This window comes from Dendropsophus ebraccatus, chromosome 6 (assembly GCF_027789765.1).
Source record: "Dendropsophus ebraccatus isolate aDenEbr1 chromosome 6, aDenEbr1.pat, whole genome shotgun sequence".
NCBI classification, from domain to species: Eukaryota; Metazoa; Chordata; class Amphibia; order Anura; family Hylidae; genus Dendropsophus; species Dendropsophus ebraccatus.
Window position 1 is genome coordinate 107,104,745 of NC_091459.1, and position 17,280 is coordinate 107,122,024.

At 41.2% G+C, this 17,280-nt stretch overlaps 1 protein-coding gene across 3 annotated transcripts in view; it reads right to left on the minus strand.

Moving 5' to 3' along the window:
* PIK3CB (phosphatidylinositol-4,5-bisphosphate 3-kinase catalytic subunit beta) overlaps positions 1 to 17,280 on the minus strand; it is a 123,362-nt gene that overhangs the window by 15,097 nt on the left and 90,985 nt on the right. For all 3 annotated transcript variants that reach the window (XM_069975557.1, XM_069975556.1, XM_069975559.1), the window contains 8 exons: positions 16,950 to 17,132; positions 15,782 to 15,949; positions 13,892 to 13,975; positions 12,182 to 12,430; positions 8,728 to 8,824; positions 8,516 to 8,646; positions 7,152 to 7,205; positions 1,728 to 1,916 (listed from right to left, as the gene is read on the minus strand). In XM_069975557.1, coding sequence (XP_069831658.1) covers positions 1,728 to 1,916; positions 7,152 to 7,205; positions 8,516 to 8,646; positions 8,728 to 8,824; positions 12,182 to 12,430; positions 13,892 to 13,975; positions 15,782 to 15,949; positions 16,950 to 17,132 — 1,155 coding nt within the window. The remainder of the gene's footprint in view (positions 1 to 1,727; positions 1,917 to 7,151; positions 7,206 to 8,515; positions 8,647 to 8,727; positions 8,825 to 12,181; positions 12,431 to 13,891; positions 13,976 to 15,781; positions 15,950 to 16,949; positions 17,133 to 17,280) is intronic.

Below are 17,280 nucleotides of genomic sequence, written 5' to 3' on the forward strand. Positions count from 1 at the left end.
CGGAGGACGCCGGAGACCAAAGGATGTCTAAAAACAGCTCTGCACCCATACAACCTCCAATCATTGAGCGCAGACAGGAAACCATCTTACTGAAGCCTATTCCAGCTGTGTTTTCTTTTAATGCTAAATGCCAATTTCTTTGTTTCTGCTGACATCAAATCATGTGAAAAGAAACGTAAGTGGCATGTGCCATACTGAGAATAACCCACAATATGGAGGCAGTGAATGTGATATACTATATACACTCTGTGATATCAGGTCAGGTACCATGTCCGTGCCAGGTTACCAGGGTGGAATCTGCCACACAGCCATATAGAGGTACTGGCACTTGGATGTAAATTATGGTTGCCGAATAGAATAGCGACAAGCAAATCAAAAAGTGAACAAGGTTGATGGGGGCCAACCAAGAATTGTTGGTTATAACATGACAGATGACCAATTTCCTCTTACTTGTTGGGCTCCATTCACATTACAGTTTCTGCACAGGTCACTGGAATACTCTATGTCGGCAGCCTATCAAATATCAAAAAGTTTTGCAGACATGTACCGTATTGTGTCCCAGCTGCAACGATTATGATCTGGTAGAGACAACATCCTTTTCATTTCCTGAATGTATACCATTTCTGTGCTGGACTTAAAAGTGTCATATACAAACTATATAAACAGTATAGAAACAATATACATTTGGTAAGTGGAAAAATGACGCCACAATTAGACTATTTTTGGTCCATTAAAATGGTTGTTCACAAAGATTTTTTTTTCTTTCAAGTCAACTGGTGCTAGAAAGTGCCACAGATTTGTAATTTATTTTGATTAAAAAATCTTAAGTCGTCCAGTACGACCTTATTGACAGACTGCCGACACCAACATGTGCCCACAACATGGCCCTATTCCACCGGACGATTATTGTTCAGATTATCGTTAAATCGTTCGAATCTAAACGATAATCGTTCGGTTGAAATGCAGTTAACGATTAACGACTGAACGAGAAATGGTTGATCGCTTTATAAGACCTGGACCTATTTTTATCGTTGCTCGTTCGCAAAACGTTTGCAAATCATTTGCACTGAATAAGACGTTGTTCGTTCGTTCGCAGTAGATACGAACGCAATAGCGAAGAAAAAACTATCGCAAATACGATCATAAGTAACGATTATTGTTTCATGGAAATGAGTGAACGTTTTCAAGTCTTTCGCAATAGCGGTTGTTTGAGATCGTTAATCATTAACGATTATGCGAACAATAATCGTCCGGTGGAATAGGGCCCTTAGGCTTGGTCCAAAGTACATAATTAATTTTTTAAAGTAGGAAATATAAGAGACTATCCCTTTATCAAGGGTCAGAACATGAAAAAGCCAAGCTGTCCAATATATCCTTCTCTGGACCCAGACGACAGATAAAGGACAGTCAACCCTAAAGATTTTAAACTGTTGTCGGGTCCTTACAAAATATCTCTGCCAATATACAGTTATATCTGTAAGGTAGGGTAACTATTGAGGCAAATGTTTGTACCACATATCCCAATCTAAGGCTGTGCAACACTGGTGCCCATGTAAGTGAAGCTCCTCCATGTTTGTTAGTGAAACTGGAAGACTTGAAGTGGTAAAACCATAAATAATCCAGATATGCCCAATCACAGAAAACATAGAAGGGCTATAACATTACTCATATAGTCACTAGGAGAAGAAGCTGTCTGTCAGTGCATAAGCCTTAAGCCTCTTACTCACCTGGGCAACATCTTCCATCTTGTTCCACTTGACAGACAGCAATAATTTAGGAAGCGAGCACGGAAAATTCTCCCGACAGTCATATCGCAAAGTCCAGATGAGATCCTTCTCGTTCTCACACAGCTGGCACAGCGGGTCTCTCTCCATGATCTCCTTCAGCTCTATGTTAAATTTTTTTCCTCCACGTCCCTATATTATAAAGATATCACACATCAGCATATATCCAATAATGAACTTTTTACCTCTCTACAATATTTTATACGCACGAATGGACAACCCTAATAGGCCCAATTCAAAAACGTGACAAACTATTTTGCATATATAGTCAATAATATATTGTTAAATGAAAGGTATTGTACCCAACAACTTTACTGTATCTAACTGGAGTTGTAACAAATAGGATATGTGGTTCATTAGGTTAGTTTATTTTTTTGCCATTGCTAATAAGACTTTCCACTAGGTGGCAGTGTTCTATCATGTTTTGTACCAAACAGAAATGCTCATCTCTCCTATAAATCAAATACATGAAGAAGGGGTAAAAGTATTAAAAAAGGGGTAAAAGTATTAAAAAAAAAAGAGTTTTCTCTTTGTGCACTCAACTTTTCCAAAATGGAATGCACTGTTATTATTTTTCCTCTATTTGGGAAGGGACAGTTGTTCCCATATTCTATATTAATGCTCCTAGAAACTCCACTGGGTTGATCAATGTTGTGAGGCTGGGTTGACATTTGCTCTGGTAATAATGGGAATCCCAGCACTGAAGCCCCCCTCTGATGGATAATGCAAAAATGGATTATACATCTGGGTTGCACACTACCATCCATACCTCCACACTAATATGAAGAGCTGTGATTTTCTGCAACTTTAGAATCCTCATAGTCATGCCATATACCAACAAAATGCAGAAGAAATGCTGTATTAACCTAAACAGGGTTCCTCACTCTGGATGACAACCTTTACATGTTAGAAGGGTCCAATAATCATGCGTAACAACAACAAGCAATCTTAGAACGGACAAGAGTCCTAATTAGTCATAATCCCAACCTAAACCTGACACAATGAATATAACCATAATAGAAGACATAAGGATATACGACCACACTGCTGCCCTCAGGACTAAACCTATAATATATGCATAGCTGCCCACCCAAATTCTAACCACTATTAGAAAGCACAGCTACTCTCTTGCAAAAGCAGCACCACCTCTGTGATCAGGTTGGGTGTGGTATTAAAATTCAGCTCCATTCACTTCAATGGAACTGAGCTGCAATATCACACTCAAAGTGGCCATGTTAGTCTAAGCCTGGACAACCCCTTTTACTGCTGTGTATCCATATAAGAGAAACACCATAAAACGTCCAGTCTAGTGCAATATCACAGACGGTTAGACAAAGTGCAAATAAGAAAAAAAATTTTTAAACAAGTATGGGACCTATGGGTTTGGTGCTGGATTAGATGATATATTAGTTAACAGAAAAAATTGAACTACCAATAGTTCTATGTCCATACGCATCTACACGATGCACACTACCTACAAATAAACAATGCTGGACAGTATTCTACATATATCAGAAAATACTTTATTTATTACATACAAAGAAATTTTTGTTGTTTAAAAACACATATTAAAAAGGGAGCAGAAAACCATACAATACATACATCAGATGGTATACAGGGCAGAGCAAATGGATAAATAATATAACTTCTATATACTAAACCATTGATGGTATATCAATCGACCCACAGAGGCAAAAAAGTGCAAAAGGTAAATAATAAATAGTAATAGTCCAAACAATTAATAAATATGAAAAAATAGAATAAACCTATATGTATAAAGCTGCAAGTGCAGTCTAAAGTGCAACCAAGTGCAATACCACGTATAGTGTCTAATTCATAAAAGTATATAATCAAACCTCTGGGTATATAGCATATAGTCCTGCCCAGTACCACCACTCACCCAACGATGCGTTTTGCTGTACAAGCTTTATCAAGGGTAGGGTGGGTGGGTGAGTGGTGGTACTGGGCAGGACTATATGCTATATACCCAGAGGTTTGATTATATACTTTTATGAATTAGACACTATACGTGGTATTGCACTTGGTTGCACTTTAGACTGCACTTGCAGCTTTATACATATAGGTTTATTCTATTTTTTTCATATTTATTAATTGTTTGGACTATGACTATTTATTATTTACCTTTTGCACTTTTTTGCCTCTGTGGGTCGATTGATATACCATCAATGGTTTAGTATATAGAAGTTATATTATTTATCCATTTGCTCTGCCCTGTATACCATCTGATGTATGTATTGTATGGTTTTCTGCTCCCTTTTTAATATGTGTTTTTAAACAACAAAAATTTCTTTGTATGTAATAAATAAAGTATTTTCTGATATATGTAGAATACTGTCCAGCATTGTTTATTTGTAGGTAGTGTGTATTAGATGATATATGTTAAACTAACATGCATATGTAGTTAATGTAATTTGTAGTATATTATATCTAGGTATGTGATTCCAGTAGCAGCAAACATATAATCTGGGGCCTGCTGGGCCCCCCTAGTGATCAGCTGTAATCTGTGGGGAAGTCTGGACCAACCCAGAGCAATGAAACTGCACATAGCATCTAGTGTACTAGTAATTGACCCAAGAACCATTAGGATATGTTCAGGGTTAGTTGTGTTTTTCAAAAGGACTAAAGACTAAAAAAAAAAAATTCATGGAATCAACACTAACAACTTTTTCTTGGAATTGCTTCTTTAAGAAAACAAACTGCACCACCGCTTATCACAGCTAAACCGGGTGTATTAACACATCGCTTGTCACATGAGCATGGAATAGAGCATTCTGATGCTTAGAATTATGAGAACATTTCATCACTCCCGTAAAGCAAAAGGGGAACGAGTTTGGTGGCAGGTGCACGGAGGTGATCAGGAGTGCAAACTCCATAGGAAGAAAAAAAGTTTTTAAAGTGTCACTGTCGTTTTGCTTGAGACATGTCAAAAATTTTAAACGCTCTGGGTCTGAGTTTTCGGACCCGTACCGATCGGGATTTCGAGCAGGGAGAGGATAGCACTGCAGCACGTCCACTTCCGCTCTGTGTTAAAAAAAAGAGACACACTCGAAGTCCAGAGTGGTAGCAAATCCCCATATAATACCTCTAGTGCTTTGGACACTTCCTACCACTAACAGAGGTGGCAGCAGAGAGCACTGTGTCATTCTCTGCAGTTCAGTTCTATGGCTAAATGTAAATCTGTATTGCCAGTGCTTGGTTCTCTGTACTATATAGTTTTTAGCATAGGTGTCTGTGGAGAGTAGTAGTAGTCTTAAGATGCCGGCTTACCATTATTACTTTTTTATTTATTTATTTTTCCAAAAAGAATTTCCCTTTGGCATTGTAAATCCTAATAGTAACCTTAGCCTGAAAAGCTCAGCAGGGGTGGTAGGTTTCCTGCACTTAGTGGGGTGGAAATGCCCCGGGGCCATGCTATTAATTAACTTTCTGGTGGATCATTAAACACCACATTTATCTGTAACTATGAGGCTCAGCCAGGAATACAACTGTTAAGACATTCCTCTAAGTGTAATAGATCCTGTGTCTCTGTGGGAGGCTGCAGGTGACCAGTGTCTGTTCTGCTATGTTTTGGCTCTAAGAGGTTGTCACCCACCGAGATGCAAATTAGCTCTCATCTAATGAGAAGAAAGTAGGCACTCTAGTGCCACCTATAGGAAGCTCCGTAGTTACAAGGTAACTGGATGACAAGCCCTTTAAACTATCTGTGGTGATCTGCATTATGGGAAGTATAGTATCTACACCAGGAATTGTACAATACTCTGATGTAGCTATGCGGTTGGTATAGTCCTCTAGAGAAAAGCTAATCTCTATAAAGTATAGTAAAAAGAGGCCACTAAGCTAAATTCTAAAGCCAGCAAAAGCTATGGGATTTCTGTCAGGATTCTCCAACAATCACATGTCCATGGTAACCAGTGGACTATTCTGTTGGGAGAATAAAGGGATCAGACAAGCTGTGTGTCACGTATCACTGCTCTTGCCCTACAAATACCGAGCTGTTAACCCTGACATATCTTAAAGGGCATCACGGGAAAACTTTTAAGCGTCCTGTCTGTGACCAGAGACCTATATGTTGTCGAGAGGGTCCTGTCTGTGACCAGAGACCTATATGTTGTCGAGAGGGTCCTGTCTGTGACCAGAGACCTATATGTTGTCGAGAGCGTCCTGTCTGTGACCAGAGACCTATATGTTGTCGAGAGCGTCCTGTCTGTGACCAGAGACCTATATGTTGTCGAGAGCGTCCTGTCTGTGACCAGAGACCTATATGTTGTCAAGAGCGTCCTGTCTGTGACCAGAGACCTATATGTTGTCAAGAGTGTCTGGTATGAGAGACCTATCTATTGATGAGAGCGTCCTGTCTGTGATGAGAGTCCTCACTGCTGACAGACTTTAGAGGACTCCCAGAAGCCACCAAATATGTGACGGCAGCTCTGACTATGAGCTGTAACTATGAACCGGAACTGTGACCATGAAAAGGATAATAAGTGGAGCATTGTTTTTGTTAAGTTGCTGATAGATTCCTGTAGATTGTCTGTATACATAGACACCGCTCAAGGGTGAAGGTGAAGATTAAAAGAAAAATTTATTTCTGCACATATTTACATTACACACATACATAAAATACTGAGCACCTTAGTAAATGCCTTGCTTATACCTCTGCACATTTATTTATATGATATTTTACCCTCCAGACACATTGCTAGATTCAGCCAGTTTTCTGTTACCAGGGAGCGGTGCATTGTTGGTGCTAAGACCTGACTGTCTAAAGAGAGTGGTTACCGTATTTTCCGGTGTATAAGGCGACTGGGTGCATAAGACGACCCCTAACTTTTAAGAAGATTGTTCAGGGGTTCGCCTTATACGCCGGAAAGTTTTAACCCCTGCTGCGGTCAACTGCAGCTAAATTTAAAAAAAACAAACAGTTAACTCACCTGAGGCCCGTTCCCAGCCTCCGCACGTCTCCTGGCCTGGCTCCTAGGATCCCTGAAGCTCTCCCGGGCAGCCGAGCGTCTCATTGGAGAAGCTCTGAGACACTCGGCTGCCGGGAGAGCTTCCGGAGAATGACAGAGGCAGCTTCTCTGATGAACGGGCCAGGAGACGTACAGATGCCGGGAACAGGCCCCAGGTGAGTTGTTTTTTTATAGTGGTCGCCCCATACAGTGGGGATGCGGCCATTTTTGAGCTCCCCCACCGTAGGGGGCGTTTATACCCGGCGTATAAGATGACCCCCAACTTCTAAGAATATTTTTTGGGATTAAAAAGTCGTCTTATACGCCGGAAAATACTGTAGTTTTCCATTCTAGCAGTTATCATACATGTAATTATATCCTATAATGCTGTGGAACTCACCGACATACTTAAGGAGTCACTCTGTCGCGCAATCTCAGCAGCTTTTTCAAGTATCTGCTCAAACAAATGTTTTAGGTTAGACAACGAGTATATGTCAAATATATATATATATATATATATATATATATATATATATATTTTTTTTTTTTTTTTTACCAAATAAACTGTTGCTGCATTGTAAGAAGTATAGCATTTATATGTTTCTGTGCTGTATAGGAGCATATTGTTTGCAGGAAGACTTTTATTGGTATTATTCTGGGGTAGATACCAACAGCAGAAGATACAGCAAAGCTCTGGGGCTGTTATCATACATCAAGGGTACAGGAACTGCCCATTCTCCTTACCATACTAATACAGTGCAGTGTGGGAAACATTTAAAGGTAATGTATCACCTAGATTTTTTTTTTCTAATCTGCTTCTATTTTCTGATTGTAATTTTTTTAATAATTGTTTTTGTACACTAATATAGGGGCTGCCATTTTGTATAAGCTATTTTAAAGGAGAAGTCCTGTGTTTTTTAAAAGCTGTCAGCCTGAAAAAAGAGGGGGGAAATTGATTTCAAGTAACAACTTACCTCTCCCTGTTCCCGGGATCTCCACGTCACGTCCCTGCTGATGGAATGGCTGCTCAGCCACTCAGTGACAGGGGCAGGACGCAGCTCCAGGCACTGATTGGCTGAGTGGCCAGCCCATCAGCTGGGACAGGCATTCCCCCCCGAGTTGTGACGTCATCAAAATTTCTTTTGGGGGGGGCCCTGCGGCAGCTCCAGCAACTTACCACGGGCACAGGGAGAGGTAAGTTGTTACTTGAAATCAATCCCCCCTTCTTTCTGTAGTCTTCCGGCTTTTAAAAACACTGAACTTCTCCTTTGACAGCATTCAGAGATTTGCTCTACAGCAACCCCATAGACCTTATGCAACAATAAACATCATCTGAGAAAGGTTTCTGGGCATGCTCAGTGACCTAACACAACCTGATTGTACTCCTTAAGTTTCGGGCACTCTATAAATATGGGGAATATGTACTAAGATTTGTCCTTGGCCTTGAACGTTTCTTTCTGGGTCGCCGATTTAGCAATTTCTTTGATGCACTGATTTATGTGACCAGCTTTTCTAGACTTCTCTGAAATTACTTTTCAGTTTTTTAAGTTTCACAGGAGATGACAACTTGAGGATTTCTAGAGACTCCTGTCACTTAGGGGAAATGCTATTTAAACCCTTCAGATCATTTGCTCATCGGCGTGGGAATAATGTGAGATGTATTTTTCCATAGGACGTGGAATCCTGTAGAGACTTCAATTATCTTTTTACAGTAAGAGGATAGATTATTCCTCATAGCAGAAAATGTAAAACCAAAATCATTACCTTGTCAAACGGAGGGTAATAAATGCCGACTTTGGAGTACTCGGTGAATTTAATATGCAGAGCTGTGGCATTCTCAGTGAAAGGATTGGTTCGGACTGTTCCCATTGGGTTCAGCATTTCTTCAAGTTCATCTGGAAGGAGCAAGACACATGAAGGTTAATAAGTTGTACAAACTAAGAGATGAAGATATTTCCAGGACGGCTCACACGTACCAGGAAATGATGACCAGCCGTGCAGCACATGTTCACCCGTCTTCAGCTGTCCCTTATAGTCAAACACCATGGTGTTCACCCAGGCCACAGGAAAGTGCTGAGAAAGAGAGGTCTCACATTAGAAAGAATACAACATGTCTGACACTGAGGAATCCAACACATGTCTTACTTTATTAGAGATCAATAAAACATGCAGGACTATCATAGTCCTAGCACCCATCTCTATTACAGTCCTTGCACATAGCTCTATACAGTCCTTTCACACGGCTCTATTACAGTCCTTGTATATAGTCCTATTATAGCCCTAGCACATACCTCTATTACAGTCCGTGCACATAGCTCTATACAGTCCTTTCACCCAGCTCTATCATAGTCCTTGCAACCAGCTCTATACAGTCCTTTCACCCAGCTCTATCATAGTCCTTGCACCCAGTTCTATTACAGTCCTTACACATAGCTCTATTACAGTCCGTGCACCCAGCTCTATTACAGTCCTTGCACCCAGCTCTATTACAGTCCTTGCACATAGCTCTATTACAGTCCTTGCACCCAGCTCTATTACAGTCCTTGCACCCAGCTCTATTACAGTCCTTACACATAGCTCTATTACAGTCCTTGCACCCATCTCTATTACAGTCCTTGCCTACAGCTCTATCATAGTCCTTGCACCCAGCTCTATTACTGTCCTTGCACATAGCTCTATACAGTCCTTTTACACGTCTCTATTACAGTCCTTGTAAATAGTCCTATTACAGTCCTAGCACATAGCTCTATTACAGTCCTTACACACAGCTCTATTATAGTCCTTGTACCCAGCTCTATTACATTCCTTGTAAACAGTCCTATTATAGTCCTTGCACATAACTCTATTACAGTCCTTGAACACAGCTCTATAACAGTCCTTGGAAACAGTCCTATTATAGTCCTTTTACCCAGCTCTATCATAGTCCTTGCACCCAGCTCTATAATAGTCCTTGCACCCAGCTCTATTACAGTCCTTGCACCCAGCTCTATAATAGTCCTTGCACCCAGCTCTATTACAGTCCTTGCACCTAGCTCTATTACAGTCCTTGCACACAGCACTATTATAGTCCATGCACATAACTCTATTACAGTCCTTGCACCCAGCTCTATTACAGTCCTTGCACACAGCACTATTATAGTCCTTGCACATAACTCTATTACAGTCCTTGCACCCAGCTCTATTACAGTCCTTGCACACAGCACTATTATAGTCCTTGCACATAACTCTATTACAGTCCTTGCACCCAGCTCTATTACAGTCCTTGCACACAGCACTATTATAGTCCTTGCACATAACTCTATTACAGTCCTTGCACACGGCTCTACTACAGTCCTTGCACACGGCTCTATTATAGTCTTTGTACCCAGCTCTATTACAGTGCTTGTAAACAGTCCTATTATAGTCCTGGCACACAGCTCTATTACAGTCCTTGCACACACTTCTATTATAGTCGTTTCACCCAGCTCTGAATACAGGCCTTGTAAACAGTCCTATTATAGTCCTTACACATAGCTCTATTACAGTCCTTGTGAAAAGTCTTATTATAGTCCTTACACATAGCCCTATTAAAGTACTGAACACATGCTTTTTGGACCCATGGTTTCTTATGGATTAAGGGATCTTTAATGAAAGCAAGAATTTTTACCAACTTTTATTGAAGGTTTCTTTAGGCACAGGCCGGTGGCTCGACAATGTGCTTTGAGAAAGACATAGCACATTCTACCATCCTATGGCTGCGTTCACACACAGTATTTTTGCTCAGTATTTTGCAACCAAAACCAGGGGTGGATTGAAAACACAGAAAGGCTATGTCCACACACTGTTGAAATTTAGAAGATGGCCGCCATTTCATGGCAAGTAATTGCTGTTATTTTAAAACCCGTTGTTTTAATAATAATAAATAACGGCCATTATTTGTCATAAAATGACGACCATCCACTAAATTTCAACAGTGTGTGAACATAGCTTTTCTGTGTTTTCAATCCACTCCTAGTTTTGGTTGCAATATGAGGACCAAAATACTGAGCAAAAATACTGTGTGTGATCTTAGGGTCCTATTCCACGGGCCGAGGAGGGCCCGATCAACGATGTAAACGAGCGCCGATCTGCTAGATCGCCGCTCATTTACTGGGCCTACTCCATGGCCCGATGATCGGTGAGCGAGGGCTGCAGGGACATCGTTACCGATGTCCTTGCAGCCCTTGCAGCATACATTACCTGTCAGGTCTTCTGCTCCGCTCCGTCTTCCTCCCCGGGTCCGGCGCGCTCTAGCTTCAGAATGGCCTGTCAGCTGACAGGCCACTTAGCCAATCACAGGCTGCGGGGGTCATGGCCTGTGATTGGCTGAGCACTCCGTCAGCTGTCAGGCCATTCTGAAGCCAGAGCGCGCGGGACCCAGGGAGGAAGACAGAGTGGAGCAGAAGACCTGACAGGTAATGTATGCTGCTGCTGCTTCTCAAATCGTCGGTCGCCCGCCGTGCACCGCTATTCAACCGTAGCGATGCGCGGTGGGGGAACGATGATTTTAGGTCTGGCCCTAAATGAACGATCAACCGATGACACAATCATCGGCTGATTGTTCTCTTTATTTCACAGAGCGATAATCGGCCGAATCAGGCCAAATGGGGCCGATCCAGCCGATTATCGTTACTGTGGAATAGGGCCCATAGCCTATGGGTTCATTTGGTCATACACTTATAGCAATCTCTTTTGATCACCTATATACTTGTACACTTGCCCGGGGAAAGTATGTATGGGTTCTGAATGGGGAGAGGGAACGGCCCACTGCCAGTCCCATCTCCAACAGATGCTCTTCTCCCCATAGAACAAAAGGATTGGGCATGCTGAAGTCCTACCACTGATCATTCTCTCCCTGATATTTGCTGTTAGGGGAGAGTCAAGAGAACAAGACATATACCACATGGTCACTTAATTTCACCAAAATAGGCAGGTTAATAACATTTTAACCTAAAGGGGTAGTGCGGTGTAAAGCATTATTTCACTAAATAACACTCATTACAAAGTTATACAACATTGTAATGTGTATTATTTAAGTGAATGGATGAAAAAGTCATAAAAGATAAAGCTGTGGATATCCATCCACATTGGCTGATCATCTTCGAGAAACATTGTTCATGTGTGTCCACAGCACTGAAGTGTGTGCAGCAGGTGTGGGTTGATGTCCTGGGGTGGGCTGATCTTGAATGACAACACCCAGCCATATATTGCTCATAAAACTAAAAATTTAGGCATCCTTTCTAGTGATACGTTTGGGTTCACAGGAACCCGAATGTTCGGTATATGAATCCTACTGCCTGGAGCAGATGGATGCAGCCCATCTTCTCCAGGCAGCGGGATTTCAATGAATGCTCAAATAAAACTTCAAATTAACAAAAAGACAACATGAGTTTTCCATTAGGAGACAGTTACCATTTTCCCAGCCTTTTTAATGGTCTGGTATTTGGCGTTAGAAGTTTTGTTGACTTTCTTCGTCTTGGTCTTGTCCAGTACAGTGTAGATAGCTAAGCAGAGACGAGCCATTCGTGGCAGGTCACATACAGTAATTTCAAATTCAAGCGTCTCGTTCCACAGATGGTCGTTCTTCCCCAGCACTTCTGAGCTCATGATGGGTTTACACAGCAATTCAGTGCCGTGAAACAAGCCTGCCCGCACCACAACCTGGGGGCACAGAACAGTTGTTGTTATTCAGTATGCCCCAGACAGTCAAGGCTGATCGCAAATTTCTACACTTACTAAAATATGTTCATAGCACAAATTATTGCTGACAGGACATTATAATGTTCCAAACAATACCTGTTTATGTTGCGTTTACACAGAGCAATAATTCGCCCAATCGATCGTTTAACGATTTTGAAGCAACAATTTGGTTTTTATGACGCGCGTTTAGATGGAGAAAAATCGTTAGAAAAATCGTTATTGTGAACGTTTTTAATATCGTTTAAGCACATCTTCCACATAGGGTGAATCTTTGAAAGACTGTTTACATGAAGCGATCTGCGAATTTTTAGCGAACGACCAACGACGATCTGAGAACATGCTGAAAGACCAAAATGAACGATTTCTCGCTCTTTGCTTGATCGTTTACTGTGTTTACACGGATTATCCCTCCAATGCGATCGTTATCGCGAAAATTCGAATGATAATCGTTCCATGTAAATGCACCATTAGTAAGTCCCACAGACACTTATGCACACTGACACTCATTCACTATCGCAGGATTGTGATCACCCCAGTGAGTCAAACCCTCACGATCAACAAATTATCTTCCATACACAAGATAGAAAATCATTTTCAATTTTCAGATAACCCTTTAAGAGTAAATGCACACTAGAAGGAGTTGTTGCATTTAATCCAGATTAGAACACCTCATGAGAACTAAGGACAATTGAACCTGCTTGACCAGCTGTCTACTGATTTTCTATGAAGCTTACGATCTTTGCTGAATTTGGCTACATTCCCATAGTCCCAAAGTTATGCTGCGTTTACATGGAGCGATAATTTGCCCAATCGATCGTCTAACGATTTTGAAGCAACGATTTGGTTTTTATAACAATCAGCGTTTAGACGAATAAATCGTTAGAATAAGCGTTAGAAAAATCGTTATTGCGATCGTTTTTAAGATCGCTTAAGCCCATCTCACACATAGGGTGAATCTGTGAAAGACTGTTTACACTAAGCGATCTGTGAATTTTTAGCGAACGACCAACGACGATTTGAGAACATGTTGAAAGATCAAAATGAATGATTTCTCGCTCGTCACTTGATCGTTTGCTGTGTTTTTCACAAGACGATTATCGCTAAAATGCGATCGTTACTGTGAAAATTCGAACGATAATCGTTCCATGTAAACTCACCATTAGTAACTCCGAAACTGATTAAATATTCGCACAACTGTTCTGGAACAGTGTGTCAGTACAGTGGCGTAAATATTTAAACAGTTTCGGACCTCCCGGCATCATCATGAATCATGATGTCGTCAGCTCTGAGATCTGGTCTGTAGTATACTGTCCGCGCACAGACTGTATATTGCGGATGTGTGTCTGGGCCCTTAGGAGTAAATCTCAAAGTAAAACTAATTAGTCTAGTAATGAACAGATGAGTAAATGAGAGTGGCCTTACTGTATCTTCAGTGTTCAGCTTGCTCCCTTTTATCAACGTAATCTTGTATGATTCATATAAATCCCACACATTCTTAGACACCATCTACAGGAGAAACCAAAGCCAGCGATTAGAAAAGCTCTTATCTAGACTTGACCTTCATGTGGCTCATCCGATAAAGCATTATAAATGGGTAAGAGGCTACTGACATCCATTACACTCATCCAGCACATTCAAAAAAAAAAACTGTACACATTCACTTGCATTAACTGAGCTGTATAACTAATTCTTCCAGCTGAGTTTTTTGGAGAACATTCTAGAAAAATCCACCCGTTTTACATAATGCAAGAAGAACAGACAAATCTGCTTCACTAATAAAAGCCTGAGATTAACTGCAAAAAGCCATCCTCCAATCTTGCTGATGTTCATATTTCTTGCTTGTGGGAGATGGAGCTATCACTTTAAAGCCACTCTGTACCCACAATCTGACCGCCCCCCCCCCCCCCCCCCCCCCAGCTGCTTTTATTCCAAGATCTTTCCTGGGGTCCGTTCGGCAGGTGATGCAGTGATTGTCCTAAAAAACAACTTATAAACTTGCAGTCCTGTGTCAAACTGGCGTGGCCTAGAGTATCTGTGCCCTAGGCTTGTGACACCTGTTCATCCCTCCTCCCTGTCCTCTTCATCAATAGGAATGCCCCTGAAACATTTTCTCCTATTCCTCACCTGTGTGAACACTGCACATGTGTTGGATCGTTAAGGCACCTGTGCAGTGTTCTGACAGGCGATGAATTGGAAAATGGTGAAGAGGGCGGGGAGGAGGGACAGATGGGCATCGCAATCCTAGGGCATGGGTACTCTAGGCCACACCAAATTGGCACAGGGCTTTCAGTTTAAAAGTCGTTTTCTAGAACAATTACTGCATCACCTGCCGAACGGACCCCAGGACAGACCTTGGATTAAAAGCAGCTATCCGACGGTACAAGCGATTGGGAGGGTCAGATTTTGGGTACAGCATCGCTTCAAGTGGTAGAGTTGTGGCAATTTAAAGGGGTTGTTCACCAATTTCTTTTTTCTTTCATATGAACTGGTGCCAGAAAATGCCAGATATATGTAGCATACTTCTATTAAAAAATCTCAAGTATCCCAGTACTTATTAGCTGCTGTATGTCCTGCATGAAGTGGTATTTGTTTCCAGTTTGAAGAGCACATGAGGTTTTGGAAATATTAGATTTGGCAAAATCTGATATACTATAGTATATTTCAAGCTTTTACAAGCAGTTACTGTGGTAATTCCCACCTATTAATAGACAATAGTGTGATTATAAACCCAACCTTAATGTAACAAACACTTCCCATTATATATAAAGCAGAAAGAAGAAACACGCCTCTGACTATGACGCATTTCTTCTGCATTTAAATGTGTTTATTTCCAGAAATTTAAAGGTCTTTTCCAGAATTAGAAAAACACAACTGCTATTTCTCACAAACAGTGCCACTCTTGTTCTCAGTCTGTGGGTGGTATTGCAGCTCACTGAAGCAGAGCAGGGTTGTAATACCATACACAACCTGAGGACAGGGGTGGTTCTGTTTTTACATTTTTTAAATGTCTGTTTTAAATTTTTCTAACCCTGTATAATCCCTTTAATCCTGATAGCCTCCCCTTAGGATAAGCCTTTAATATCAGATGCATGGGGGTCTCTCTTCTAGTAACCCGAGTGATCGGCTGAATGAAGTGGCCATGGCATTCTGTCACGCCTCTTTGTTGTCCCCCAGGTACATCTCTCTCTCTCTCTCTCTCTCTCTCTATATATATATATATATTTATTTATTTATTTTTTAATGTAAAAAGGGTGAATATTAATCATTCTGTACGGATTCTGTTCGAGCCCATGCAGTCATCAGGTTACTCACAGAGGCACCACGTGTTTTGGGGGGCAGCGGCAATGGTGGCACAGATGTTTTCCTCTTCACTGCAAGTTCGATGGCATTCATTTCTTGGTCAAACATCTTCTTAATATTACAGCACTCAACTAGCATGAGCCGCGGGAGTGTCCTGTTCACTACACAGTTTGTGATATACTGGAAAGGAGAAAGAGACATATTACTGAGGCTTCTACTGAACCAATTACAAAGGAAGAAGTGTAAAACTGTACGAGCAAATAAATGACTAAATAATATCAATTTACTGCAAAGCGGCCACACAGATGAATGACTGTCCATGTAACAGTCTGCATTTTCTACTTGTTAGAGGCTCCCTGTTTTGGCATATAGAGGTGGATTAAAAGGGAAAATCTTTTTCTTTTAAGTCAACTGATTTCAGAAGGTTATATAGATTTGTAATTTACTTCTATTTAAAAAATCTCACGTCTTCCAGTACTTATCAGCTGCTGTATGTCCTGCAGGAAATGGTGTTTTCTTTTCACTCTGACACAGTGCTCTCTGCTGCCATCTCTGTCTAAGACAGGAACTGTCCAGAGCAGGAGAGGTTTTCTATGGGAATTTGCGTACAGTTCCATACAGTTCCTGTCTCAGACAGAGACTAAATACTTGAAACAGGATTCTCTTTTTACTAGGATCTTTTAGGGCATCCTGAGCTGATGGATATGGAGCTTAGGGGTACTGTGTAAAGGTTCATATAGGGACACTGCTAAAAAGGATTGTGCTCACTGTGGCCCTATGAGGAATATGCAGCAGAATCCCCTTTTCCACCTTAATTACCTCTCCAAATCACAGTTTCTTGCCACTATTAAGGGGATATCTGACATAAGCATGCAAAAAAGCCTTTATAGCAAGGTGCTTAAAACCCCCAAGACCCTCTTTATCCTTGTGCGGCATCAGCGTTCAGCATTAAAAACATGGCATGCTCTGCCAATTCCTACAAGTCCCAGCATCCCTCGCTCCCTTGAGAGTACTGTAAATGGTCCACCCAACTTCCCTGGGATCTCTCAGCACAGTACTGCATGGATGGGAATGGGTTGTAATATAACCTTTCTTTTTTACCATACATTCAGTATTGCATAAAAGTGTGTGCCCGGAGTACCCCTTCAATATAGTCTTACCATCATGTGTGAACACTCACCTGGAACTGTATTAAAGGATGGTCCCCAAATACATATTCCAGTTTCCCTATGACCTGGAGCACATAGTCTTCTGCATCCACATCATCATCTTCACGGCCATGGATGGTTAACCGCTTGCGAATAGCTAGTTCTATCAGCTTTAGAGGGGTTATGTTTGGTGATATCTGGAAGCTGAAGACATCCTGTATAGATAGAAATAAGATAAAAACAGCAGAACTCTGGTCAAGTACACAAAAATGGAGCAAGGTCAATCAGATCATTTAATCCTAATGGACTAAGGGCTCCAGTACACAGTATTGAAACAATACCAGCATAGGTAAGACCCCTAAC